Below are 27,548 nucleotides of genomic sequence, written 5' to 3'. Positions count from 1 at the left end.
TCTCTCTCTCTTTTTTTTTTTTAGATAAGGAAAGTCACCTAAACTGGAGCGGGGTTGCAAGGTGTAGTACAGGTGGGGCAAGGCAGCCGACTAGAGCGGGAGTGGGCGGGATTGATGACGTTTCCCGGACTTTTTTGCTGGCTAGAGCCAACAGGGGGGAGGAGAAATGACGGGACCATGGCACGTCAGGTGTGCGACTGTGGTAGTTCTCTTCCAACACTTGGTCGAGAGCATATGGATGCGCATACAGAATCGGCATGGTGGTATAACCATTGTTGCAGGATGGGATGTGTGTAGGGTAATGGTAGGGCGTTGATGCAAAGGGGAACGCATTAGGCTGTGGTCGCTCATGTTGAGCGACGACCTTTTTTGCCGCCGATGGTGAAGGCGCGTTTGATTTTGCTTTCGGTGGTGGGCGAGGCTGGCATCATGGCGGCAGAGGTGCTTCCTGAGCGGCGAGGTTCTGAACTCGCTGATGATTGGGATGAAGACCTCTTGCGGCGTTCCTCTGCGAGGATGTCGTCAAGGGAGACGTTGAGATGTGGGTGGCTGATGGGGACCTCTTCGAGGTTCTCGACGAAGCGGGATGCCATTGTAGCAAGCAGTAGTTGTGCGAGGTTGTGGTTGAATGTAGTGGTATGTGTGGGTAGTTGTGAAGAGGGGTAGTGTGCGTGTGGGGGGAGGCGTGTGGATCTATATAGGTCTACTTGGATGGTATAGACTTGGATTGATAATATGATGCACCATCCAAGGGGAAAGGGTCCACACGTTTACCGCTAGGGAACGAGGGCGGAGGAGGTTCCAGAATGCAGGGTGGCGTTGTCCGGGATTGACTGACCAAGACGGTAGGTAGGAACGAGGGACGGAAATGAGGGGTGGCAGCGGAGGGAGATGACGAGCGAATGGGTGAAGGGAGCAGGGACAAAGGCAGGATATGCAAGGGCAGCGAAAGGGTTTTAAGGGCATCCAGGGCGCGGGCGAAATAAGACGAGCAGCAGGTGGACAGGCGCTGTAGAGCGTGCGTATGTGTGCGTGCGTGTGTGCAACGGCAGGGGTCGGGGATTCAGGGTCTTGCCGATCGCGATGGTCTCGATGCATAATAACGGCGGGGCTAACGACTGGGAATGACGTGCCGGCGTGTTCTGGACGCGTGCAGGCAAGCTGTGTGTCACTGATTGTCGCCGGCGACGAACGCGCTGAAAATAGCAGCCTCGCCCCGACACACGGCCTTGCTGAGGGCTGCCCAAGCCCTCTGGATGCGCCATGGGCCACACACGACTTGGCCTTGTTGTCGTTGCCTCCGCTTGCCTGGCCGTCTGCGCCCGGCAGCGATAGGCCCTCGAGGCTCTTGACCGGCACGCGCAATCCTTTTGCCACACCGCGTCGCGCTGTCCTCGCTGTGCGGTGTGGGCAGGAGGTGTCGAGCAGCGTGGTGCAGTCTGCAATGTCGCGTCCGAACAAGCGAGCAGCAGCAAAATTGCCCTCTGGCCAAGTGTGTGTGTGTGTGTGTGTGTGCAGATCAACACGATCTCCAGGCAGCGTGCGGAACAAGCCCGGGGCCAAAGCGTGCATTCCGATCGAGGCGCGGGTTGGTGGTGTTGACATGCTCGTCTGCAGACGGCATTCTGCATGCACATGTCGTGTCTCCGTCTGCGTCTTCCCCGGCCTGTGACGTAGGACGAGGGCGCAACCCAATATCACCGCCACCGTCTTGGTCTGGTTAATAATTGTCCTCGTCCCGAACCGGCCTGGGACGCGCAACAGCTTCGGCTCGTCTTGCCCGCCGACGGCTGCAAACCGTCACCGTCGTCGACATCATCGTGCAGCGACTGCCGTCAAGCCGTGGTGCCGTGTGCTGAGACCCTGATGCACCTCTGACTCTGTAACAACCGTTAGTCTCCACGCTCTTGCGCCGTCAGTCACGTCGACTGCCTCCCATAGGACCAATGTTTGCCTCTCACCACGCCCACGGCCCTACGCTAGCCCCATCCGTCCGTGAATGCACTCTGCTGCCAGCTAGTCTCTGGGGCGTTCAATACAACTATCAACGTACACCATCATCATGGGCATGTGCTCCCCTGTGCCTGCCTGCGACTCTGCTCGCTAACATCGCTAATGCGGGGACTGCATCTGCCTGCGCTGCTCACACTGACCACGAGATTACAAGTCTCCACAAAGCCATACAGGGCCTGGCACAAACACCAACCTCCTATGCGTTGCCAGCTCAGCCCTCGACTCGTTCTGCGACGCAGAGCAGCCCAATCTCCCATCACATGGCGACGCATTACCCGCTCCTTTGCTGGCCATTTGGCCCTTCATCACCACCCTCCCCGTCCACGTCCGCCTCTTCCGCCACGTCCACGCCCTCCGTGCCCTCCGCCGCGCCCACCGCCTCTCTTTCCCCAGCTGCCTCTGCCCCCACCTCTACCTCCCCCTCGGTTCGCCCGCTGCTGTTCCGGCCTTGGCCCGCATGATGCTAACTGTGCCCGCTCCTCATCCGACGCATGAAACACGTTTGCTATCTGCACTAGATCGCAAAATCTTTGCGTGTGCGGGTTGCTGTACTCACTCGGCTGCTCTTGCACATGAATGCCCAATGCTGCATCATATGTAGGCGCCGTTTGCGCAAAGTCTTCCGGCACCATCATCTTGTTGGCCTTGACTATGTTCTCCTCGACCCACTCCATTTCCTTCTCTACAAGCGGTCGGTAGAAAGCTTCTCCTTTGTCTCGAGGTACTTGGAAATGTGGGTCTCCAACCTGCACATGATCAGCAAACACGCGCGTGATGGCCAGCCATTCCTTGTCGTATTGCAGTCCCAGCGGACGTTGTAGTACCTCCGCACCCTCGTGTGGCTCAATCTCCAGCAACTGTAAAAAGTTTCGTTTAGGCAAACACTTGTCCAGTGCAAGAAATTTCGTCCTCTTGTTGGTGATCTCTTCGGGGAAGGGCAACGTCGGTGCAGGCTCCACTTCCGGACGGGCAAAAGATTCTGGCAAGAGGCTTCGAATATCCTGCGATATCTCCGACTCACTTTCCCTCGTCGTAGGCTTGCCTTTTTCCTTGTTCTCCACGGCGGGTGCGGCGGGTGCTTCGTCTTCATCCATGTCAAGGTCAATTTCGGCCTCATTCTTTGGTGCTGACACATCCGCGTCGTCTGCCATATCGAGATTGATCTCGCTTGCGTTCATCACTGCTGCAGGCGAACCCTCCGTATGCTTACTTTGCTCTGTACGGTTCGAAATGTCCACGTGCTCCCATACAGCAGGAAACTTGGCATGCATGTGAGCACTAAACCAGTGAGGTGGCCGTAAGCGTTCCAAAACCGTCTTGGCAGCGACACTTCCCAAGGTACCATCTTTTGCCTCTTTCTCAAAGTCAGGCTTCCATTTGAAAAGCTGTCGAAAGTTGCCCTTCCATTCCATGCCCCGTGGCCAGTCGTGGCTCAGTCCGATGTCAACTTGCGTTCGTATTTGGACAAGCTTGCGCACTTCAAGCTCCCGAACATGATAGATACTCTTCACGTCGTCGTTGTTATAAGGCAGGCGTTCGTAATGCGGCTTCTTGAAGTTGTAACCTTTCCAGATGCCAGACAGACCAGCGATACGCAGCGGACCCAGGCGTATCACATTTGCTGCGCCCATGTAGTATATCTTCGGTGCAGCCCACCCGCCATAATAAAGTTCCCACATGTAATTGCTCGCTTCGTGATTACCGCCAATGAATATGGTGAGATATGGCGCCAAGCGTGCACCTGAATAGTACTCGTGGAAGTCGTGCATGGCGTAGTATTTCGAAGGCATTGATACTGCCTTGAGGTCTGAGGCATTTCGAACAGCCTAAAAAAGTCGGTTACTGTAAGAGCACTGTGATCAATACACATACCTGAAAGTCTCCACCAATGATCAAAAGATCCACATCAGGCCAACCCTTGATCTCGCATGATTTCGCGACTGATGCATAGATCTCATGCAGTACTCCGTGACCGCAACCCTCGACTGCTATCCGCAGCCCATGCTGTTCGATCAATTCAGGCGCCGCCATGCTTAGCGTCTCGAAGCAGCGGATTTCAGTGAGCCTGCAACCGAAATGCTACTAATAAATTGTTTGTGTGCTACATGGGCGCAAACAGTCACGGTGTAGGCTCACAACAAACACTCGAATCCAGAAAGTTGTCAAGCGAGAGGGGACCTGCAGCTGCTAGCGTCGGAGATCGGTGTTATGATAAGAAGCAGGCACGTGCTGATATCGGACCTGCAGGAAGCTCTCCAAGCTCTGCACCGAGATCACACAGGTGCTCCAACAATGGCACCAAACGATGAACTCGAAGCGCGGGCAAGATTCCTCCAAGAGGCTGCTAACCTCCTCGCCGTCTCTTCTCCAAAGGCAGCAGCATTCATTGGGAGGGCACACCACAAGTTTATTGAAGATGCTGAGATCGAAATTCCAAGTAAAGAAGCCGATGCCTATCGACGCAGCATTTGCAATGCTTGTGGAAACATCATGATTCCGGGATGGTCATGCAAAGTCTCAACCCACCTTCCCGGTGAAGGCCCTACAAGGAAAGACAACAAGGGATCCAAGAAGCCATCACAGCTCGAGAAAAGCACCCGCTATACTTGCTTGATGTGCCATCGGGAGACAGTCCAAGCACTTCGGCACAAAGCACGCAGAAAGAATCAGAAATCAGCACCTGTATTAGATGCAGGGCCCATTCCAACATCGAAGAACCCGGCAAAGGAAGTCGACAACGCGCCCAAGACACTGAATGCCAGCAGCAAGCAAAGACAAAAGGCACGCAAAGGCGGTTTGCAAGCAATGCTCGACAAAAAGAAGTCGCAACACTCGGCCAGTGGCGGCCTCGACCTTATGGATTTTGCCATGTGAACTCCGTAGGGCTGAGTAACGGCACCTTGCTAGGATGCGCCGCGGCTTAGCGAACCCCCGCTATGTGACGCGGGGCGATTCAAAAAAATTCCAGCACCTTCGTCATCGGGACTTGCAGAGTCACCTCACATAAATCAGCTTTCAATCTCTTTCACCTTATCCAGCGAAAAAAAAAAATTAATCAAATACCCGATTTCAACATGGCACAACACAAGAGCCTTGCAAAGGACCTCTTCGAGGATATGGGCCGCAAGGTCGAGGAGGCCAGCGCCCAGCCAGACAGCGAGGACGGCAGCAAAGTTGTCGATGAGATTGAAAGTTTGTGCATGAACTGCCACGAAAATGTAGGTGTAGCAGCGAGATTTCCATATCATCAGCTAACACTCTTCAAGGGAACTACTCGGTTGCTCCTCACCAGGATACCCTTCTTCCGCGAGATCGTTCTCATGTCGTTCTCATGCCCGCACTGCCATTTCAAAAACTCCGAGGTCCAGCCCGCTGGCGAGATACAACAGAAAGGAGTGCGCTTCTCTCTGAAGGTCGATAGCGCCGACGACCTCAACCGACAGGTTATCAAGAGCGACACAGCAATCTTTCGAGTCGAGGATATCGATCTAGAGATTCCTCCAGGAAGAGGACAGCTGACCAACGTCGAAGGCATTCTCACCATGGTTGCACAAGACTTGGAGCAAAAGCAGGATGAGAGAAAGGAAGTAGTACCGGAGATCTACGAGCAGCTACAGGGCGTAATCAACACGATCAAGCAAATGGCCAGTGGAGAGAAGTTGCCCTTCAAGGTGACGGTTGACGACCCTGCTGGTAACTCGTCCATTGAGCCTCCAAGTGTACTCGCCGCGGGCAAATATTCTCGAAATGAGTATGCGCGAACTGCAGCACAGAACGAAGCGCTGGGCCTTGGCGATGCCAGCGGTGAGGCGCCTGCCACGGAGATCCGACCAGAGTACCACGCTTCACAAATGTACCCTGAGATGCCTTCGGCTCATAAGCCCATGGTGAACAACGTAGACGATGATGATATTCTGGAGAACCAAGTTTACTCGTTCCCTGCCAGTTGTCCCGGATGCACCAAGCCGTGCACTACCAACATGAAGATGGTCAATATTCCCCACTTCAAGCAAGTAGTCTTGATGAGCACCGTGTGTGACCATTGCGGATGTAAGTTGAACCCTAAGAAATCCGACATGATCACTCGCTAATGCGTAGTAGACCGCAGCAATGAGGTCAAGACTGGTGGTGAAGTTCCTGAGAAGGGCCGTCTTATCACTGTAGCAGTCAACAACAAAGAGGATCTGTCGCGAGATATCCTCAAGGCTGAGTCGTGCGCCATGTCTTGCCCTGAACTCAACCTCAGTGTTGAGCCCGGTACGCTTGGTGGCCGATTTACAACTATCGAAGGTCTCCTTACCCAAGTACGCGACGACTTGAGGTCTTCGATTTTCGATGCTGGAGATGGTGGCGATTCCATGAACGCGGAGACAAAACAGAAGTGGAACACCTTCTTCAACAGTCTCTCAGCAGCCATCAACGGCGACGACAAGTTCACCATTATCCTTAAGGACCCTCTTGCCAGCAGTTATGTCCAGAGCTTCACCGCACCAGAGCCAGATCCGCAAATCAAGGTTGAGGACTACGAGCGGACAGAAGAAGAGGAGGAGGATCTGGGTCTCAGGGACATGAAGACAGAGGGTTACGAAGAGCATGCTGCGACGAACGGTGCGACCACCAATGGCGAGACTACCAATGGCGCATAAGGGTTCGATAAATTCCACGTGCTGTAGATTTCCTTGACTCTTGTTGCAATGGGTCGGCGCTTCTGAAGATACCAGGGCCTCGCCAGCCCCGATGAATACAAAAAAGTTTCCATATCCTTAGTTTGATGGCCGGTGGTTGTGCTTGTGTGATACTCGTAATGAGTAATGTTATCATGTGTGATGTTTCCGTTGCTTGGCTTATTGTTCAACCCGCCAGAGGGTTGGCATGTATGGTGACATTCTTGATCTCAATCCTTTCCTGTGGGCGCGACTTCTTGTCCACCTGCACCTGCTCTATATCATCCAAGACTTCCCAGCCCTCCAGAACCTTGCCAAACACGGTGTTCTTCCCGTCCAGGTGTGGGGCAGGCGCAAAAGTGATGAAGAACTGAGAGCCGTTGGAGTTGGGACCCTTGTTCGCCATGCTCACGATTCCTCTGGCATTGTGTCTCAGCGCTGGCCTGATCTCGTCTTCGAAGAGCTGGTTCGGCGTGTCGAAAATGGAGGTCGAAGTCTTGGACTTGGCATCGGAGGCGGGCGAGCCGGTCTGAACCATGAATGAGGGAATCATGCGATGGAAAGGCGATCCATTGTAGAAGCCAGACGCGCAAAGGGCGAGAAAGTTCTCTGCGGTTTTAGGGACGGTTTCGCAGAAGATTTCGAGCTTGATGTCGCCTTTGGTAGTGTGTAGCTTGGCGCGGTCAGGAGATTGTTTCTCAGACAAAAATATCGGGAGGGGACTGGCAGGAACTTACGGTGACGGACATGGCGGTGGTAGTAGTGGTGTTGGGCAGAGGGAAGGATTGCGCGTGCAGATGCGCAGGAGTAGCCGCGGCGAGGGTGGAGATGGTAAAGCTCTCCAACCTCGCCGCGGCTAGAACATGGTGCGTCAGCCCCATCACTACGTACACTGTTGCGATCGCCCTGCATTCGCTATCATCGCCATTGCCCTAGCCTCCTCGTGCCCCTGGTATATGCCCTGGTCTGGTGCTCCACTCCATCATTAGGCGCGCCAGCTCTCCAAGCTCCAACTCCAGCTCAGCTCACCACAGCCAGAGCCCTACCAGTCTTGGGACATAGTAACCCACTGCAGGCTCCAGCCTACCCGCGCACCCACTCACTCCATCTCGTATCTTCCTCGCCTTCTCGCCAGTCGGCCCGCTGCGCAGCCTCGGGCTCCCCTGCCGCCCATTCAGAGAGACCCCGCTGGTTCAAGATTCGAGGCGTGCGCCTTACATCGCCCTAACCCCACACTCCCGCGGCCCTCAAGGCTGCCTACCAGTAGCTCCAGCACACCCTCCCGCACAGCTAACTGGTCGCCCACTTCACTGAACCCTCGAGCGACCATATTCAACGCGAGGCCTGGGTGCTCAAAGGCCACGGTCACGCTCATGCAGCGCCAGCTGCGGTCCCAGGCTTGCGCTGTGAGATTCAAACATGTCGGCCTTTGTGCGCGTCTCAGGACCGCCAAACAGTAACTTTCTGATCGGCTATCCTGGAATATCAGCTACACTTGTACGTGCTCTCAGCCTATTCTCCTCGTCATTGGACATCTGGCGCTCCAATTTGCCCATCTGGAGCCGCTGCACGGCGCGCAGCCCTTTCGCAACACTACTTGGCTAATGCTGACACCTTTCAGCCCCGAATAGAAGGCAAAGTCGAGATCCGTCCACTCGTTGGTATCTCAGCGCCCGTCAATGTCTCGCTTGTTACCATTGCCTTGCACCGTCGAGAGACGATACACCCCTCCGCCGATTCGGCCGCAAGGAGGCATCTCGCCGCCCCGCGCAAGGAAATCACCGATATTGTAGGCAAGGAAATGCTCCTATACCGATGTTCGCCTGGGAAAGAGTATGAAAGCGTATTGTGCATGGACCTGCCCTTCGTCATCTTCATACCATACGGACGTGGTGGCGAAGAGGTAGCACGGAGAGTCCCGCCTGCAAGCTTGCAGTTACCGAGTCGCACGGCCGAGACATTCTACGAACTAGTTGTGACGGTTCAGCAAGGACCGCAAGAACAGAAGAAGTACCCATTCCCAGTACCAATACAACGATACGATACCCTCTCCACGTTTGGCATGTATAATCGACCAGAGAGCGCAGAACGAGTGACAGATCACCTGGTCACCCTTGGGATAAGTTTGCCGCGTTGGAGTTATGGTCCTCTCGATCCGGTTTCAGTATATATCAAGCTGAGTCCAAACCCGGACTGGCTGAACAAGGCGAGGAAGGTTACAATACAAAAGATTACGGTTGGCATAGATGAAGAGATTATTTTCAATCACGAAGGAGATGAACCGACACGGAAGGTGAGGACATTGGTGAAAACTACACAGGCAGTCGGAGTCAAGATGCCTGAAGCGGGCTATTTCACCAATCTTGGACTCGTTTTCCCTGCAAAGGATTTACGAGACAATGCAGGAATAATACCCAGAGGACAGAAGGAATTTCCAATGTACGCTGTAAATGGCTTTACGACAACTGGCACGCTGTATAAGATTGAGTATTATCTTACAGTAAAGGTAAGCTGAGGCAGGTACAATCTGTTTTCGACCGCTCACCAGCCGCAGGCACAAATGTCGTCAGCGCGAGATATTTTGCTCCGCCAGCCCATCGTTGTATGCCCATTTGACCATGCTGGCTGCAAACAAGAGATGGAAGCCATTGAACAAGCCGCCAAGGACGCCGCACATGTCGCACCTGAAAACCCTATGCTCCCTGCTAGCACTATCATTCGATCCAACGACCCTGAAGGCCTACGCGCTCTTGGTATTTCGATTGTAGGAGGTGTACGAAAACCACTGATTGAGTGAAGAACCATGACAAAAGAGTTGGAATTCAGAAAAGGATATGGTTGTTTGTGGAAAGCCGTTACGCTCGAGTAGCATACGCCTTATGTGCAAGCATGAAATGCACGGCGAATACCTTCCGTTTTATCGCAACTCGGGCTCAGTGTTATCCTCTCTGCTTCAGCAATGGCTCTTTTGAAGCGGAAGCATTGTTGGATCCCTTCCGGCCCCCATCCTCTCTAAACCTGAGAGTCCTCGGTTGTGCACAGTCATGTGCGGTACAAAAAATACCACTGGGCATACAGCGCAAACTACAAGCACCGTTTGCTCCAATACGACCATGAGCCGCCTCAACCTGAACCCGCCACCGCATGCATTTGGTCCATTCGAGCATATAATCGGCGCAACGTCTTATACCCAGCGGCCTTGTATACTGTATAAGTCGGGTCCTTCAGTTTTTCTGTTCATATTTCTTTCGTCGGGCGTTTGGTGACAGATGGTACGTGGGTGAATGGGACGGCCGCTTCAGCATTTTTGTCGTTATGATACCTTCCATTTCTTTCTCTTTCAACGTTTAATCGTTATTTGTTCAGGTTGCAAGCGAGCAGGAGCTGGATAGGAGGTTTGGTTGTACGAAGTTTTGTAGGGCTGGCCATCTGGAGAGCGGGGGTGTGTCAGGTGGAGAACAAGAGGTGCTCGATTGACGGGATATGTCAAGTGATGAGAGAAGAAGGAGAAGTCGAAGATAGTATTACCACTACTGTATTTCACTCAGATTACAAAGTATAATACTCTTTTATCAACTACATACAATTCCTCCATCTGACCCCCGATTGGTTGACTTGTTCATTTTCAAGGGACCGACTCATAAACCATATCTAATAGCACAGATGTAAACTTTGTTTCGAGTATGCACGCGAGATTGGGTAGACTAAGCTAGTGGGGAATGTCGGCAGTGTGGCAAGAATGCCGCGGAGGTTTGTCATTCGAATCTTTTAGAAATGCAAGCTTATCGATAGGCTGGCGCGTTACGTGACTGCAAAGGGTCCTATTCTCCGCGACATCGGCTTCGGATCAGGAATCTTTTGCATGTATTTGGTCTCCGTCCCTCTTTCCTTTTGATTTTGCAACAGATATCCTCTTGTGCAGGCAGCTGTCTTTCTTGTCTATTCGTGTGACGGTCAAACTCATTTTCTTTCTTGAGTTACTGCAATATCCGGCGCTTGCCACCCCTCGTTTCCCCGCCAATCTTTCACGCACTATGAGTGCCATTCTTTCTGCAGATGACCTAAACGACTTCATATCGCCGGGCGTCGCGTGCATAAAGCCTATCGAAACACTTCCTGTGCAACAAGAAGAGACATCGGTACGCTCTTTATTTGTATTGGCTCAGGGTCGGGCGCACACTAATCTGCCAGAATGCTTACGAAGTCACGACGGAAGAAAAGGCTGCTGCCTCGCAACCGCCACCACCCGCTTCGATATCGCTGACAGACTGTCTCGCTTGTTCAGGATGTGTGACGAGCGCGGAAGCAGTGCTGGTCTCGTTGCAATCGCATACCGAAGTTCTAACGACACTCGATAAATACCGATCGCTGCGTGCTCCATGGCAGGTACAAAACGGGATGAATGGCGTCGCAAACGGGTATGGACATAACGGAACAAGCAGCGCTGTGAACGGGAACCAAACTGAGGCCGAAGGAAAATTGTTCGTTGCAAGCGTCTCACCGCAGACGCGTGCAAGTCTGGCAGCCGTCTTTAATATTTCCGAAGTAGAGGCTGGAAATATGATCTCACAGCTCCTTAGTGGACCAAACGGATTGAGAACTGGTGGAGATAAGGGAAGCGACTTTACCTGGGTCCTTGACACAAATGCTATGAGAGAGGCCTGTCTGGTAGCAGCAGCAGACGAGGTCACAAATGCGCTCTCACCAGCAGCAGCAAAAGCGTCACCACAACCTGGATCCGAAGGCGCAATTGATACCATACCAAAGGCACCTATCCTCACATCAGCTTGTCCTGGGTGGATATGCTATGCCGAAAAGACACATCCATACGTTCTGCCACACCTTTCGCGCCTCAAGTCGCCGCAGGCGCTCACTGGTACCTTGATAAAGTCAGTCCTCAGCGAGCGCTACCATGTCCATCCATCGCAGATATGGCATCTGGCAATCATGCCCTGCTTTGACAAGAAGCTTGAAGCTAGTCGTGGCGAGCTCACATCTGCTGCCTGGTTACCGAGCTACAATCAATCCGAGGAGAAGATACGGGATACTGACTGTGTCATTACTGCTCGTGAATTGCTGCACCTTGCCGCCGCTCGTGGTATCAACTTTGTCAATCTTCCTCGGTCTCCACTTTCTCAATCAGACCGAATACCATTTCCCGATCCCAAACTGGATGCTTTCTTGTTCCCTTCTTCGCGCCGGAAGAACCAGAGCGTTGCTGCAGGGCCTTCTGGAGGTTATCTATACCACATTTTACAAACATATCAGGCGCGGAATCCGGGGTCTTCGATATCAGTAGTAAGAGGTCGTAATGCCGATGTGGTGGAATACTCAGTGGTTCAAGGCTCAGAAACCATCATCAAGGCAGCGCGATTCTACGGTTTTCGCAATATCCAAAACTTGGTACGACGGCTGAAGCCAGCAAGAGCAAGCAGACTGCCAGGTGGCAAGACTGGCGTCAGTAGGAAGCCAGGTGGAACAGGAGCAGCAGGCGAAGGCGTAAAAGATTATGCGTATGTCGAAGTCATGGCCTGCCCAGGCGGATGCACAAACGGGGGTGGACAAGTCAAAGTGCAAGAGGTTGAGGAGGTTCGTGTCTATGAGGGCATACAGAAAGCAAATGACGACGCGCCCGCACCAAAGCCCGGTCCAAAGGAGCAAAAAGAGTGGCTAGCAAGAGTTGACGAAGCGTACTTTTCGGGTACAGACACGGAAGAGGAAACGGGCAATGAGGCTAGTACGAATGGCCACGCCTCTGAGAACATTGTGGACGGGATATCAAGATCGCACATGAAGGATATGATGGCGCATTGGTCACATATTACAGGTGTCGATCAACAGAAGCTGATATATACATCGTACATCAAGGTCGAAAGCGATGTGGGCAAGAAGAAGCAGAGCGACATGGAAAGAGTGGCTGGGCTGGCTGTTACTGCTGGTGGTGGATGGTAGTTGTTCTTTTCTACTGTGATGAGCATTATACGGGCGTTTCTATAGAATACGGAAAGCGCGGTTATTGCCTGGCATCTAGAGCATCTCAAGGCGATCTGCGAACTCGCTCGCTTGGATTGAAGCGATGTTTGTGTCTTGAATCTGCAATGATAGTTCCTAGTTTAAGGAATCATGAAAATTACATGGAAAAACATCAGTTGTCTCTTATTCCTCTCACATGCAAGTATTATTTCTCTCTATGTAATAATACACTCTGACTCGTCCCCAATATACTTCTCACACACACATCACGCATCTCCCGTCCGTCCGTCCGCTTCCTTCTCTTCCCTTCCCTCCCTTTTCCCGCGCTTAACCCGAAAACAGCGGCCCGCAACCGCCTCATTCCGCATGCCTACCCGCCCAAGGCACTCCCAGCGCACAATCGTTTTTTTTTTTCTTTTCCTCTCTGACAGCGATGATCCTGGATGGGTACTCCCAGCGCACTGACTCGAGCATACACACGGACACCAACGTGCACGGTTGCATTCAGTAAAATGGTCTAGTAGGAGAGAGAGGCCACTTTTGTCGCACCTTGGGGTGCACGAGCACTTTTTTGTCCTAAATCGCACGGAGGACTGGGGAGGGGCTGAGTTGGTATATGTATAAGGTAAGTACTTACATACGGGTTCCAAGTAGACTTCCATTACTCCAGGGAAGAAGCTGAGAAAATAGCAAGGGTCATGGGTTCAAGGGTGTATGTATAGCTTGCGTTGACCGGAACTGCAAGTAAAGGTACCTTAGGGCAACGAGAAGTAGTAGCCCAGATTGGGACTAAAGCTAGGTTGAACAGTGGTTAAACACATCATCTTGACACATAATCTTTTTTTTTCATTACGATTATTTCTTTCGTGACAAGGGGGAAAGAAAAAAGTCAGGTAGCTACATGCATCCTTGCCTTACTCTCAGTCCCACCAAATCATGGCGAGAGAGTGGAGTGATACAAGGCAAGATTGCTGGCGATAAAAGAATCAGGCAAAGAAAAAAATGACTAAGTTTGTAAGAGGAAAAAAAAAAACAAGATTACCCAGGACCACCGAACGAGCAAAGGGTCTCTTTCTCTCTCTCTCTCTTTCACACTTACTTGCATACGTACCCATACCCGAAACATACCCCGACTTACCGGATAAATAACGTGCGTGCGTCTTATTACCCTCTGGGCACCCCTCCCCCCATCCTTGTTATCCAGGGTACGTAAGTGCGTCTTTTTTTTTTTGGTATGTACGTAAAAATCCACGTAACATGTGTACTTACTCGCCCTTCTCTCTTAGTCTCCACGTAGTGAAGCCAAGTTAAAGCACAGATAAGTAAATCATGTAAATGGAGAGAGAGGCAGGGATCTCTCTCTCTCTCTCTCACACACATACCAAAGGGGACACACGTCCCACCCCAAAAGGTTTGGTTCGGAACTGACATGGTACTTGGGTCTTTATTTTCGGGCCTAGAACGCATGATAAAGTCAGCAAATTTGGACCAGGGTTTGGTGGTGGGCTCTTGCCTCCGAGGGAAGTTTTTTTTGGAACTGGGATTTGGGTTCAGGATGGCGTGATGGACAGGGTTTGTAAGGGTATGGTGAGCATGATGGGCATGGGGGGGGGGGGGGGGGGGGGGGGAAGGAAAGAAGGGTTAGGCCGATGCTTGGTAATGTAATGCATGTATGTATATAGATGAATAGGGCAGGTGGATAAAAAAAGAAAGTGGCTAAAACTAGATAGATAGATGCGGATGGGGATGTGCTAAACTAGATTTGAGAGATGAGGAGGATATGTATGAGATGAATGAAGATAGATGGATCTAGTCAAGAAGTAGTTTTGTGAGTAGAGTGAAATCTACTTGTTCAAAAGAGAACAAGGGACAAGAAAGGGCAGCTGGTGGTTATCAAAAAACTCCCTTTTCTTCCCCCATGGAGCAAAGCAGAGGCAAAAGAGGCAAAGGTTCTAGGAGAACTGAACGAACAACATGGTACATACAAATCTTTCTTTGTTTGTTTATTTGCTTTATGTGAACTGGACTAAAAGCCATCCTGGGCTATAATACAAAAGATACTACGTCCGTCCGTATTACAATATTACAAGGTTTTGAGTCGCCACTATCGGGTGAGAAAGTGGGAGGGCGGAAAGAAAAAGGACAAAGGACGCAAGAAAACAAAGCGACGCTAGGAGACGAGGAAAAATGTGAGCAACAAGACAGTGTGTTGCATTTTTGTGAGAAAGGACACAAAGAGAGAGACAGACAGAGAGAGATAGAGGCTGGGAGAGAGAAAATGTATGTAGAGGGAAGAAGGCAGTTGATCGCTCAAAGTTATTCTTTACAACAAACACCGACCCACCACTACCCACCAACCAGTGTATGACCAAAGTTATTCCAAAGAAGTCCAAATTCCTTCTTTTCCCTTCCCCTCTCCCGATTTAACCAAACAAGGATATATAGTAAGAAGGTAATGTGTGATGTGAGGTACTCGCCAAATACACAAACTGGGGTATCCGCCAGCCAAATGAAGCACAGTTAAGGAAAAAAAAAGCACTCGGTCTAGTAAGGTATAATGAGAGAGGACGCACTGCGCCATTGCCTACTTGAACATGGCGCGGGCGTGCGCCAAAAAAAAACAGATTCCGAAACTGAAAAGCCAGGGCTCAACCCGACAAACCATGTTGCATGGGGAGTCACTGGCGTGTGCTATGTCCGCCAAATGTGCGAAGTCTCAATACTTTCCCCCAATATAGCACGATATTTGGGTACTGCCCACCAGATGTTGAAAGTAAGATGCCGCCCGAGAAGATGATTGATAAAAGGAAATGTGTTGTGTTGATACAGAACGAATGTGGAAGTGAGAGTGAAAAAGGGCAACTAATCCTGTTGCGAAAAGTTCAAATGATGGTGGGGGGCGCGAAGGACGATGATGATGTGTTATGACGCCTATAACACCGTCCCAGAAGATGCGCTTGCTTTTGAGGGCTTTGTAGCGCATCGCGTCTGTGTCTATCTTTCTGTAATCATGCACCGTTCCAGACGGGAGAGCTCAAGGTCGTAGGGTCGTATAGGAAGCGACAAGGAGCGGGTACGGTGACCCAAATTACAATTATACGGATGAAGGAACATGCAGCGAAGGCAGGGCGAAAGGAAGTACGGGTCCCGTACGGTTGGATATCATCGGTGTCGGGTTTGGGCAGCCATGAGGCTAGCCGCGACGCTCGAAGCCCAATCCAGATCGCCATCGGATGGTGGTGTTGGCCACTTGGACACGGAGTCGTTGTCGTTGGGCCGCGTCTTGGAGATGTCCATGGGCTTGCTGGGAGTCGCGTACGCCGACTGCCCAAAACCGACGCTGTTTCGGTTTGACGACGGTGAGGGTGTCAGGTAAGATGCAGCCGGGCCAGACTTTTCATTGTCCAGCTTTTTCGTAGCCTTGTGGGTTGATGCGAGGACCTCGCTGAGGAGCTCCTCTTCTTCGTTTGGTGTCTCGTACCGATTGGATGGGTTAGACTTGTTTTGAAGGGCACGACGTGTCCTGCTTGAGACAGGAGCACCGCCACTGGCCTCTCCGTTTCGTGGCTCAGGTCCATGTGGGACCGAGTGGTGGCGCTTAAGCATGGGATTCGAGGCAACGCGCGAGCTCTTTATTGAACCAGACTGCTGGGAATGGGCTTCTACGCTGTCTCTTACATGCTGCAATGCCTTGTCTAGTTCAGAAAAGTCCGAGGTCGAGGCTGACGGGGCTGGAGCTGGAGCTGGTGACTGCTCCATGATCAAAGACTGTCTAGCGCTGCTGCTGGCAGTGGCCCAGGGTGCGCATCCGGCGTTGGCCTCAATGTCATCCGAGTTCGGCGACATCGGAGTTTGGTACCGACCTGACAAGCGTCGAGCGCGCTTCCTGAGGTGTGAGAAGAAACCTTCTTTGTGTCCACTGACAGGAGAAGCAACGTCAGAGTGACCATTGAGTGCCCGCTCGGCCTCTTGGCGGTGCATGTCTGCGTAGTGATTGCCGTGTGAAGCAACAGACAGCTGGCGACCAATCTTCTTCGCAGCCAGCTCTTCGTTGTTGGCACGAACATTGGCTTGTGCAGTCACCTCGGCAGAAAGCGGTGAGATTGGCTTAATCGAAGGCAGAATGGGGATAGGCGCGCCATTGTTGGAAGCCCCGTTTGTCCACGTAGCTCGCTTAGTGGCATTGGGACGTTGCTTAGTCGACCCACTCGCATCACCAGAACTGGCTTGTGCAGGTGATAGGGGCTTCACAGTGCTGTGTTGAGGCACTGCTGGGGCACTCTCGCGAGCGACCAACGATCGGCGGAGCCACGAGGACGTCTTTGATGTGAGCTTAGGTGAGGCCTCAGGTGAGTCTTTTCCAGAGAGTTCAGAGCCCTTGCGGCCCAACAGTCGGGATGAGGAGGATTTGAGCCGTAAGGGGTCAACGGCATCCTGAAAATATTCATGTTCGAGAGCTTGTCGGGACGTAGGCCTGGCTCGGGGATCCCACAGGAGACACCATGTGACAAACTGGGCCAAACTAGCTGGCCATTGTGGCGAGGGGAGAATGGTGTCGATCGAGTGCGGTGCCATCTTGGGAAAAGAGAAGCCCAGCTTCTGTGCTAACTTGACTCCGTCTTTCCACTCACCACCGCCAACTCGCTGACCGTTCTTGTTGACCCAGCTTCCAGGGCTGCCCATGATTTCGCACACTCTCCACACCTGATCGACCTCATTTCCACCAGGGAACAACGGCTTCAGTGTAGCAATCTCAACAGCCATAGCGCCAACGGCCCAAATATCGACTGGTGCTGAGTAGTGGCCGGCCCGCAGCAGAACCTCGGGAGCGCGGTACCACCGGGTCGAAACATAAGTAGTGTAAGGAAGCTTGGAGTGAGTTTCCCTGGCGAGTCCAAAGTCGGCAATCTTGATCGTGTATACTGGTGGTGTCGATGGCGGTGTCATCATGGCAGAGTACCGGCGGAAGGGATGCGATGTGTCGTTTTGTTGCGATGTGGAGACGAGGATGTTCTCTGGCTTGATGTCACGATGGAAAAACTCGCGGTCGTGAATGTGTTCCAGTCCGGACATGATCTGAAAGAGGATGCTCTTCACGCTGTGTGCGTCCATGGGCTTGTGCTCGCGGGCCTTCATGAGCTGGTACAGATTGCCGTCCATGAACTCCATGGCAATGTGGAGCCTGCGGGTGTAAGGATCCAGGAAGATGTCCAGGGCTGGTACCAGGTGAGGGTGTGGTGGTAGTGATCGCAGGAAGATGACTTCTCGTAGCTCCAGGCAGCTTGAGAATGAATCAAATGTCTTCTTCATAGTCTTGATAGCTACCTGAGAAAAAGCGCGTCAGTCTGTGGGTCAATGCCACTGTTGTCATCGTGTACTCACTAGTGTGCCGCGGCGGGCAATGTGAGAGCCAGCAGTTCGGACGCGGGCAAGTGCGACACTACCGAAGCTGCCGTCGCCAATCTCCTTCATCACTTCATACCTCTCCTCGAGGGATGCCCAGCCATGAGGCTGGACTTGTGACTCTGGATGCATGTTGATGTGAGTATGCAGCGGATTGTGTGTTGGAAGATCTGTTGGTAGCAGATGCTCCTGATGAAAAAGGACTGTAGGGGTGTTAGAAAGGAGAAGGTGAGACTATGTCACGGGTGGAGTGAGACTGGCCTGTAGAACAAGTCCTTTGGGCGGTGGTGGTGATTGATGGCGGGACGGGTTTAGTTCATGTCATTCGAGGAATCGAGTTGGTAGTAGTGACGAAAGGTCCAGTAGAGGGAGAGGGGATGATGTGTCGACAAGCTGGAGGGGGAGGGGGAGTTCAGTGCGTATCGAAGGGTGAGATGCGATAGGAGGGTGTTGTAAGGGTCCAGGTTGATGCAGGTGCGGGAATGTCGAGAAAATGAGAGACGACGGTTGGGAGGACGTGTGGAGACGTGCCCGGGACCACGGTAGACGGGTAGTATTCCGTAGCTCAGGAAGTTCTAGTGAAGATGAAAGCGGAATGACTCTGTGATCATAGCTCGACTGGCTTAATGATCGGGCTGGGAGATTGGAGCGCGCCTGTGCGTTCGGGGGAGTAGGGATGTGGATTATGGAATGTCAAGTGAAGGAGGGCGAGGTTGGCCAGGCGCAGGTGATTTGGCGGGAGTGGAGGGGGGGCGTGGTTCGAAGACACGACGGTCTAGCGGGAGCGAGACGTGACGCAGCAATGGGCAGGACGCACACGAAGACGCGCCAGGCTGCTCACACGTGGATGTGATTGATGGACGGGCGTGTATAATGAAAGACAGCAAGGGGTGCGGCAAATGGGCGTTAGCACGAGTCGCAAGGCTAGACCCAAGAGATTAGAGTGGAAGCGGCGCTCCGAGAGGGTTATGAGTCGTAATAATGAAGATCGCGCCGCCCAGACGGGGCAAGTGCGGTCTGCTGGGCCAGGAGCCGGTCTGTTGCTGTGGTGAGGGCGGTCTCTGCTGTGTGCGTTGGCAGCAGAGGCGGCAGATGGCGGAGAGACGCGACGGGGTGGGCTTAGCTAACGCGCGAAGCAGATGCACGGCAAGACCAGGCGGGGGATGGCAGAAGGATGGCGGTCAGTCAGGGCGGGAGCAGGAGGCATGACGGCGCAGGGCTGTTGGTTTTTGAGTGAAGGAGCGAGAGTTAGTTCAGCTGGGCAGTGTGGCGTCTGCTTTGGGGGGGAAACGGATGCGAGGGTGAATGGCGCGAGATGAGGGCACTGGGGGGGGTGTGGGAGGGAGGGGTGGTGGGTGGCTGACTGTTCGACGGGATCGGGGCGAGTGGTGAAGGACGGCGCGAGGGCTGTTCCAAGCTTAGCAGAAAGGAGCGTTGGGCGCGCCGAAGCGGGCTAGCGGGGCGAGACGACAGGGGGCAGGCGAAAGTGGCCGCGAAATGCTGTTTATTTTCCCCCTTTCATTGGGCCCCTGCGCGTCCTTTTCCCGCCCGCTGGTGCCCAGTCACGTGTCCCCAGCGCGGCGCGGTGCGGTGCGGTGCGGTGCATTGCTGTGTCTGTGAATGTGAATGCATGGGTGCTGATGCGTGTCAATGTGCAGGCCCTCGTTCCCAGCCATCGACGCCGCCTGTTCCATTTCCTCACGAGGCACTGCGTTGTGTCAGTATGCATGTACATTCACATCGCGGCCACCTCTCTAGTGCGCACCCAACACACACTTACACATCTGCAATTCACCGCACAACAGCGACCCCCCGCCTCCATGCCCAGCCCAGCCCAGCCGAGCATAGCACAAGGACAGGACTGCACAGCAATGCACCGCCCTGGCCTCACCGCAATCCCTCGCCCACCAGCATAAGCACCGTTGCTTCTCCCACCACCACATGCCACCCTCCATGCCCGCCACCACCACCACCACCACCACCACCCCCCCGCTGCGGCTCGCCTTGCAACCACGCCGCACCCTTCCACCCCCAAAGTCACCATCTACTCATGTATATGCATCCAGCCGCCCGCCCGCGGTCGCACAAAGTATACACACTTGGGGCGCGCAGCCCCGTCGCGTGCGCCCAGGCTCGCCCGTATCCCAGCACCCAGCATCCCAAGGGCGCGCCAGGAACGTCACAGGCACCAAGCCAGCATCAGGCTGTCATTTCACGGCGGCCCACGTTTCGCATCCCTTGCCTTGTCGCTCCGCCGGCGCCCGGTTCCTGATTTGTCGTGGTAGGTTCCTGGCCGGCTCTCATGCAGCCTTACTCAATTCGCCCCAACCGGCCTAGTCATGCCGTCGTGCGCATCCGTCAACGTGGTTTGGTTGTCGAGGCGTGCCTTTAGCCTTCCCGCGGCACACCGGAAGAGCCACCGTCTCTGTCGCCGTCGAAGCCATCCCCTGCCCGAGTCAAGGAATAGGCGAGTAAAAGGACCGTCATTGATGCGCTGATGATGTGCCCTCCCCATCGTCATGGCATGCCAATATGACCACATTTCCCTCTGCCTCGCTGCCTACCTGCCTCTCGCGGCGCACCAATTCGTGCCCGCTGCGACACTGGCACCCTCGCCCATCAGGGGGGCGGGGGTCCTGAATGTCAGTCATGCCATCATCCCAACGCCACAGCCCCAAGCCATGCCGCCCTCGACACATGCAGGGCACCGCGCGGGGTTGCCTTGGTCTGCCCGACGCGTCGTCAAACCTCCCTCGCTCTGATCGACCAAACGGCAGCGTGCTCCAGGCCCAAACTCTAATTTTCTCCCGCCAACCTTCGCGGCGCACTTGCATGCCCTCGATCAATAGACCCGTTCTGGTCCTCGACAGAGTTTCTGCCCACGCTGCCCCAAGTTGGGCCGGCACTTTTTCTCTCTGGCTGCGTGTGCGCTCCCTCTGCTCTGGCGGGAAAGCGCGTTCGCACTCCAAATGTCGCAGTTCCCCTCTGCATGGCTCTGTGCGCCCTGTCATACCACAGACCCTGACTGTCAACCCACTGAAAATGTTCCAAGCGTCCTGCAACCAAGTCCTCGCCTTGCTGGGCGACCTGTTGCCGTCAACCGCCAGCAGGATTTGCTCCGGGGCCCCCAATCTTCCAGAACACTTCTCCCGTGCTATCCTCCTGTTACAGCCCATCCAAATAGATTGGCGGCCCACCCCTAATCCCGCCTCATGTCCACAGAATCTCCGAAGCCTGCAACTCCTTTGTCGGGTACGAAGCTGCGCAGTCGGCTTGTTAGAAGAAAAAAACCTAGCCTCCACCTTACCACACGCGTACGAGTTTTTTCGCTGACTAGCATGCTTCACCCACCACCGCACTTTCCCGGCTATTATTGCACCGATCGTCGATGGCTGCTCCCGGGGCAACCAACGCTGTTTGACCATGTCCCTTCCTAACTTTGGGTCCCGAGCGTGCGTTCGGCCAATTTCAAAGCTAGAGTACCATCCAACCAATGGTTCTGCCATCACCACAGCCTAAACATCTCCCACTAGGTGTGACCACGGCAGGGGCCTTTCAAACCATGGTCCGTACCGGATAGGGTAAGCATCACCGGATTCCATCTGTTGAAAAGCAACCTCTGTTGCGCGCTTAACTTTTCGCACATGTCTGCACAACCTTGATCACGGTTTTCGCGCACCATCACTTGTAACAGCAGCCGAGGCGTGTGCGGACTACCTACGCAAACATTGCACAAACATACGAGGAGCCCACCGCGCGACATGCCTCGGTCGCATGCGGTACTCTCGGTCCCAGAAAATCTCTCGTGTTTCTTGACAAACCCGGTTGCAGCTGCGCACCCACAGTGAAGTTAAACAAACTCTTTGTTGCTCTGCCCTTTTGCGACACCGAGCTTGTCAATGCGAAAGCATCCCAGGAGAAAAAAAAAACGTCATTGTGCGGCTGTAGCCACTTTTGCTTTGTTCGCGACGCGGCTGTTCCGAAAGCAAAAGCACAAATGGTAGCAGAACAAGCAAACACATGGTTATGTTCGGCTTGAAAAGCAAAATCTGATAAGCACAGACAGATGAGTCTCGAGCCACCTGTTTGTTCCACACTGATGAAACCATCAATCGTCACCTCTCACGATGTGGCGCATCTGTCTGCAAAACGACGTAGGTGCGAAGGATTTCTCATCAAGGTCGTGCAATCTCATCCTCTTTGTTGGCGTTCGTTGTGTTCCCCAGCCTCCCAGTTACCCGAGGCATAACATCGGATTTGATTGGAACACGCCATCAGAATTGATATTCCGCTTATCTCCATTTCGTCGGTGGTTTATTGACTCCAAGGTCAGATCACGGTCTCTCCACGCATACACATCTTTGCCCAGTCCACTTGTTGTCCGAAATCCTTTCTCGGCAGACCTAGTCCAACGTCAGCTTAACGTCTATTTGCCCATGTAGAATCCGGCCCGAAGCATATGACCATAGTACGCCCGAGCGATAGCTATTGGCTGCTCGCGTTGGAGCGATTCGGATTGTTCCGCCAGATACACGGTTACGTGAGCATCTCGATTCTCGATCACCACTGGCTTATCCCAATGGAAAGGTCCGTCTGATCAAGGAGCCCGGGCGGTTGCTGCATATCCACCTAGCTGCGCTATCTTCACCATACTAGGCTACACTATGTACCAAAGCTGAGAAACACATCAATGGATTCTCGCTACACAGACTCCCAGCTGAACAGAAGCCAGCTGTTTAAAAAAAACATTATTTCATAGCCAAACTCTACATGGCCAATCATCCTTCTAATGCATTTGCACATCACGCCTCACTTGTCTCAACAAAGTGATTCCTCTTATTCCATGTACACCGCCAAAAACGGATGTCGTGGCTTGACAGCAGTATGCATGTGCGTCTTCCCATACGAGATGCATGCAAAAACACATTCACACACATATACCCCACATGCAACTGCATCACGCAAACCACGTCATCCAAAACCAATATTTCTTTGCTAAAGCTAGCTTCTCACTTGTTTATTTTGATGTGATTGATGTTGTTGATATCTTCTTAGCAGTGTGTGAAATGGCAGCTCCAATTGATTCATTCGTCAATCCAAATCCGAGCCCGAGCTGGACAGAGACATTGAGAAACTCAGCCAGCCGGTGAAATCAAAACAAATGTGGAAAAGACAAGCAATGCATCAGCCATCCATTGGTCGCCCGAAGAAAAAAGAAATCGTCGACGATAATTCAGCGAAGACGGGAAATGAGATCGGGAGGAAAAAAAAAGAACAAGAAGAATAAAAGAAGAATGCGCGGATATCGATAACCAGTGCCAGTACGCACGATGCAAAATCCCCGCATGCGCGCACACACACACACACACACACACATATCCCATCACACCCGCGCACCACCAGTCGCCAGCCATATCCTTAGCTGTCCTTCCACCCGTCCGCCACCACAACCATACTTTGAGCAGCGGAATAGGAGCAAACGGGACAGTTTGGACCCTGGCATCCTCTCCCTCCTTCCCCGTCCCCGAAACAAGCATCAATCAATATCTTAACACATCAGATTTATAACATCTAAATATTAACCCCGCTTTCTCCCCCCCCCCAGCTACCCCAACTTCAACCCGCTTGTTTCTCGTCTCTTTTTCTTCTCCTTCCCCTCAAGACACGCAGAAACACACAGAGACACACATAGAGAATGTGAGGCAAAAGAGACACATACGCTAGAAAGCGGAAGCACGGGAGATAGACGAGAAAAGGTCACTTCCCCGAGGCAAAGAAAAGAAAGAAACAATAAGAGCAAGAATCAACGAAGCAAGGCCGTTTACCCCCCCCCCCCCCCCCCCCACCCCCCTCTTCCCAGCCACATTGAGAAAGAGGATCGCAGAAAAGCAAAAAGCCACCAAAAAAACACAGAAAGACCTTCAAGAACGAGAGAGCGAGAGAGGCACAAAACGAGAGACAAGGGAGAGAAAAAAACTTGCTCACCTTTGCGCCTCTCTCGCCCACAGTCCCATAAATTCCATGTTTGACCGACTATCACTTTATCAGATTGACCGACAGTAGTGGTTTTTTTAGGGGGGGGAGAAGTCTGGTTCAGATTCTGGGTCTCTGGCCTGTCTTGCCCGTAAACCCCCCCTACCTTAGTCAATGCGCAGGTACCGGAGTGAACTACTCATTGTTCAACACTAAGTGGTCAAGACATGCGCTGACCGCCTTTTCATGCACGCAATGCAAGCTACATACATGCTACACACCACCACCACCACCCCCACACCGAGCCAACAGCCCGGTGGGCACAGACTCTAAAATAGTCTCTCTCTCTCTCTCTCTCTCTCGCCGGTTTCTACTCTTACTGTACATACTACTACCTTACCCTGCCTATCCATGCAAGTCCCACGGTGCTGTCAAACTGCCACTAACGTACATGTACATGTTGACAGGGAACGCTGGCTCGCGGCTGAGCGGCTCGCGGCCTCGTCAACCCTTTATTGAGACTTACCACTTGCGGGATACGGTGAAAAGAGCGGTCACGTCTGACTACCTCCAAGGCGAGTAGAAGCGATTCATGCTTCCATCACAACATCGCTGCACCGCCATCACAAAATTCACTGACATGAACCTAATTAAGCATCGTAAATAAGCCAAAGTGTATTGAGACTATGTACTCTATAGACATCGCAGATCTGCTCTAGAACAACTAACCCGCATTCGAGTACCTGAAAATGGTTAGCTGATCGTCAAACCAAAAGTATATTCGACGTAATGAATAGTACGTGGTGCGGATTCAGGTCTCCAAGGTGATTGTATCTTCAATGTGATTAAGAAAGAACACAGCGAATCATGTTTTTCATCATACGAAGGGGAGGGGAGAGAATAAGCAAACAATACCACCTACCGAAGTCGCAGGAAGCAATTGTACATCAAAGGCGCAAAGCCAAGGCTGATGTGAACACGTTAGCGTGCGTCCAAGAAGAGACAACGGTATTCATAAAAACATGAATAGAACAAGTCCATCGAGTTTCAGCCTGGACCGAGTTAGTTGACAGTAACATAGCAAGGATTCATAGCCTCAAAATACCTCATTAAATCAGATTTGGTTGTAGTGATCAGTATGACGGACGCTCGTTACAACGCCGCCACTCACACAGTGTGAATATCAAGAATCATCATTACAATGATGGACTGTCTTTTGAAAAAAAAAGAAAATGCCGTACCTGTGGAGTTTGTTAGAAACATTCCACAAGAGTATGTCGTCAAATGTGTGAGAAACGAGGGCAATCAGTGATGCTTGTATCAACAAGTAATGCCTCTTCCAAACACCCACAGGTTTGTACGCCTGCTTTTGATGGATGCCCAGTCGAGGTATACGTTATGTCCGCCCGACGCATCAAAGGGTTTCATCAGGAAGCTGGGGGGGGTGTTCGTGGGGTGCACAGGGTTTGAGCGCAGGGAGTATGTACCTATTCGAGCACAGTTAGCACGTTGATTGCAAGAAGAACTATGCGAAATGCGATAGGTTTGAGCAGTGTCAGACAAGGCTGAAACTAAAAGCAAGTGTGTCGACATTGTATATTCAGGTCGAGGAATGCCTTTCCGTGTCGTGTTTTCATCACTCTGCGGATGGTGGGGAAGGGTAGTTGGAGATGCCTTACCTTTGAGAAGAAAAAGAAACTGTATCGCTATGGATGACTGACAATCCTAGGTGTCACTAAACTGGAGCTTTGTTAGTGATTTGCGCAAACAGAAAGCTGTGAGAAGACGCGTATAATTGTATGCATCATTGTAATTCTAGAGTTTGTATAGTCCTTCACGATGCTGTAGGATTTGGATTGTTCGTATGTGATAATCTTCTGCAGGAGTCGCGGGAGCTGGATATCGCTTACCTGCTAAATTCGCATGTGCGATTGATGCATTAGTACTGATCAAAGACAATAGAGAAGCGCGCAAAGCAGACGCGTTGTGTGGTTGGTGATGAGAATGATGTAGAGAACGGTTTTGAGCTCCAGAAATTTTAGCTTCGAGCTCGGCGCCGAGCCTCCGTAGCGCCGCTTATGTAATGCATCGGTTGCGTAGCCACTCTTTCCTCGCTCCCCCCAATCAAAACGAAACTATTGCTATAAGTTCATACATTGCAGAGGACAAGAGATTTTGCTTGTGTTGGTGTTCTCTTGATTTGATTTCAAGTTCCAAACTCTACGTCGGCCATCGGCCTTAATGGTAGGACTATAATACTCTTCTTCCAAAACTTGATGCTTTGGTCATATGACCGCACAGCACTGTCCAAATTGCTCTGTAGAATATCAACTGTCACGGGTCCCAAATACTTTCTTTGGTCAACTGCAATCATCTGATCCAGAGTCCAACAAGGCTGCACTTATACGCATGCATTGTTTCTTCAGGTTCTCGCCTGCACATAAAAGCAGTGCATTGATCGAGTGTGAAAACTAGGCCTCAAATTAGGCCTTATCATACAAGGGTATGTACTATGATAGTTTTAGGGTGTATGATAGTTGTTTGATTCAAGGTCAATATGCTAAAAACTCGTCATATCGACGGGAAGAGAAGGAATATTTTGGCATGCCAACTACACAAATAGATCCTACATAAGCTAATCGCGTAGCATACGTCAGCTTATACGCATCGAAGCTTTGTGACAAGGAAAAAAACCCACGACACGTGAGTGTATGGTACGTACTGCGTACAAGGGCCTTGAATTGTCTTGCTGTTGATAGTATATGCCAATCTCTTTGTATGCCCTGCTATATCCAAGCTGGGAATAGGATAAGATAGCTTCCTTCATGGAATGAAAACTCTATGCAAAAAGCGACAAGATGCATATGTCCTTGTCCAACCGACCTACATGTTAGGTATTTGTTCCTCGTACTTATGCTTTCAGCAACAGAAACCACAATGGTCAACTGCATTCCGTAGACATTCACTAATTAAAAACCTACTTTGCGGAAGGAACGACCATGCCCATTCACTGCATTGATGTTACACAGTAACATTCCCATCACACACACGCACGTAATTCTGAACAAGATACACGTGAGAGGAATCGATCCCGCAACATCCCGCGCTTTAAGGAACAGTATGAAAGGGCCTTGCATTTTGTGTCATGTATCTAAGCTCGCTCGTCAATGTTGGAGAAAAACGCACTCCCCCAGACTATGTAAATGGCCTTGTTCGAGCCGTTCAACTGCCTCAGAATATACATTATGAAAGTAGAGGAAGTAGAAAGTGTAAGAAGGGGGAGAGGGTATGAGGATATGGGGTATGCAGAGGGAGAGAAAAGAGTTAGGAGTACAATGCAGGAAAATGTTAATGTCCAAAACGACACCACTCGTCCAACGATGTATGTGCCAGAATGCGAGCATTACAAATCGTTGAAAGCATAAAGACGTATCAAAAAGGTAAAAGGGAAAAAAAAAGAAGAACCGTCGACAATGTCGAAGCAAACTTTGTCGATCAAGTGTAACAGTGGGTATGTAGCGT

The 27,548-nt window shown here is 52.0% G+C and overlaps 7 protein-coding genes across 7 annotated transcripts; 4 read left to right on the top strand and 3 right to left on the bottom strand.

Moving 5' to 3' along the window:
• Positions 1–347: 347 nt before the first annotated feature.
• On the bottom strand, positions 348–4,044 carry PSV08DRAFT_180625 (lariat debranching enzyme, C-terminal domain-containing protein; the record flags this gene model as incomplete). Its single annotated transcript, XM_014226982.1, has 3 exons — positions 348–703; positions 2,363–3,839; positions 3,886–4,044. 3 exons carry the CDS (start codon positions 4,042–4,044, stop codon positions 348–350), a joined length of 1,992 nt encoding a protein of 663 aa, XP_014082457.1.
• Positions 4,045–4,305: 261 nt separating this feature from the next.
• PSV08DRAFT_390901 (uncharacterized protein) lies at positions 4,306–4,887 on the top strand (the record flags this gene model as incomplete). Its single annotated transcript, XM_066093511.1, has 1 exon — positions 4,306–4,887. The coding sequence occupies one exon, from the start codon at positions 4,306–4,308 to the stop codon at positions 4,885–4,887; it is 582 nt and encodes a 193-aa protein (XP_065949136.1).
• Positions 4,888–5,016: 129 nt separating this feature from the next.
• On the top strand, positions 5,017–6,773 carry PSV08DRAFT_409928 (ZPR1 zinc-finger domain-containing protein). The gene is made up of 3 exons (XM_014226984.2): positions 5,017–5,231; positions 5,280–6,063; positions 6,115–6,773. Exons 1-3 carry the CDS (start codon positions 5,088–5,090, stop codon positions 6,657–6,659), a joined length of 1,473 nt encoding a protein of 490 aa, XP_014082459.1. The 5' UTR covers positions 5,017–5,087; the 3' UTR covers positions 6,660–6,773.
• Positions 6,774–6,864: 91 nt separating this feature from the next.
• Positions 6,865–7,426, bottom strand: PSV08DRAFT_409927 (cyclophilin-like domain-containing protein; the record flags this gene model as incomplete). The annotated part of the gene is made up of 2 exons (XM_014226985.1): positions 6,865–7,350; positions 7,415–7,426. 2 exons carry the CDS (start codon positions 7,424–7,426, stop codon positions 6,865–6,867), a joined length of 498 nt encoding a protein of 165 aa, XP_014082460.1.
• A 670-nt stretch (positions 7,427–8,096) lies between these two features.
• Positions 8,097–9,474, top strand: PSV08DRAFT_402065 (uncharacterized protein; the record flags this gene model as incomplete). Its single annotated transcript, XM_014226986.1, has 3 exons — positions 8,097–8,174; positions 8,299–9,183; positions 9,226–9,474. The coding sequence occupies 3 exons, from the start codon at positions 8,097–8,099 to the stop codon at positions 9,472–9,474; spliced, it is 1,212 nt and encodes a 403-aa protein (XP_014082461.1).
• A 942-nt stretch (positions 9,475–10,416) lies between these two features.
• Positions 10,417–12,822, top strand: PSV08DRAFT_402064 (iron hydrogenase; the record flags this gene model as incomplete). The annotated part of the gene is made up of 3 exons (XM_014226987.2): positions 10,417–10,427; positions 10,600–10,816; positions 10,869–12,822. 3 exons carry the CDS (start codon positions 10,417–10,419, stop codon positions 12,627–12,629), a joined length of 1,989 nt encoding a protein of 662 aa, XP_014082462.2. The 3' UTR covers positions 12,630–12,822.
• Positions 12,823–15,722: 2,900 nt separating this feature from the next.
• Positions 15,723–18,262, bottom strand: PSV08DRAFT_43287 (kinase-like domain-containing protein). Its single transcript, XM_014226988.2, has 2 exons — positions 18,033–18,262; positions 15,723–17,975 (listed from the first exon to the last, which is right to left on the bottom strand). The coding sequence occupies exons 1-2, from the start codon at positions 18,183–18,185 to the stop codon at positions 15,813–15,815; spliced, it is 2,316 nt and encodes a 771-aa protein (XP_014082463.1). The 5' UTR covers positions 18,186–18,262; the 3' UTR covers positions 15,723–15,812.
• Between the last annotated feature and the right edge of the window lie 9,286 nt (positions 18,263–27,548).

Source organism: Bipolaris maydis (assembly GCF_028858645.1).
Source record: "Bipolaris maydis strain C4 unplaced genomic scaffold PSV08scaffold_7, whole genome shotgun sequence".
NCBI lineage: Eukaryota > Fungi > Ascomycota > Dothideomycetes > Pleosporales > Pleosporaceae > Bipolaris > Bipolaris maydis.
The sequence above is the reverse complement of the archived record's forward strand: the minus strand, read 5'-3'. Positions and strand labels throughout refer to the sequence as shown.

Coding starts and splice junctions, on each gene's coding strand:
- PSV08DRAFT_409928 (XM_014226984.2), top strand. CDS start 5,088: ATGGCACAACACAAGAGCCTTGCAAAGGACCTCTTCGAGGATATGGGC. Junction 5,232..5,279: donor GCATGAACTGCCACGAAAAT/GTAGGTGTAGCA, acceptor ACACTCTTCAAG/GGAACTACTCGGTTGCTCCT. Junction 6,064..6,114: donor CGTGTGTGACCATTGCGGAT/GTAAGTTGAACC, acceptor AATGCGTAGTAG/ACCGCAGCAATGAGGTCAAG.
- PSV08DRAFT_43287 (XM_014226988.2), bottom strand. CDS start 18,185: ATGCATCCAGAGTCACAAGTCCAGCCTCATGGCTGGGCATCCCTCGAG. Junction 17,976..18,032: donor TTGCCCGCCGCGGCACACTA/GTGAGTACACGA, acceptor GCTTTTTCTCAG/GTAGCTATCAAGACTATGAA.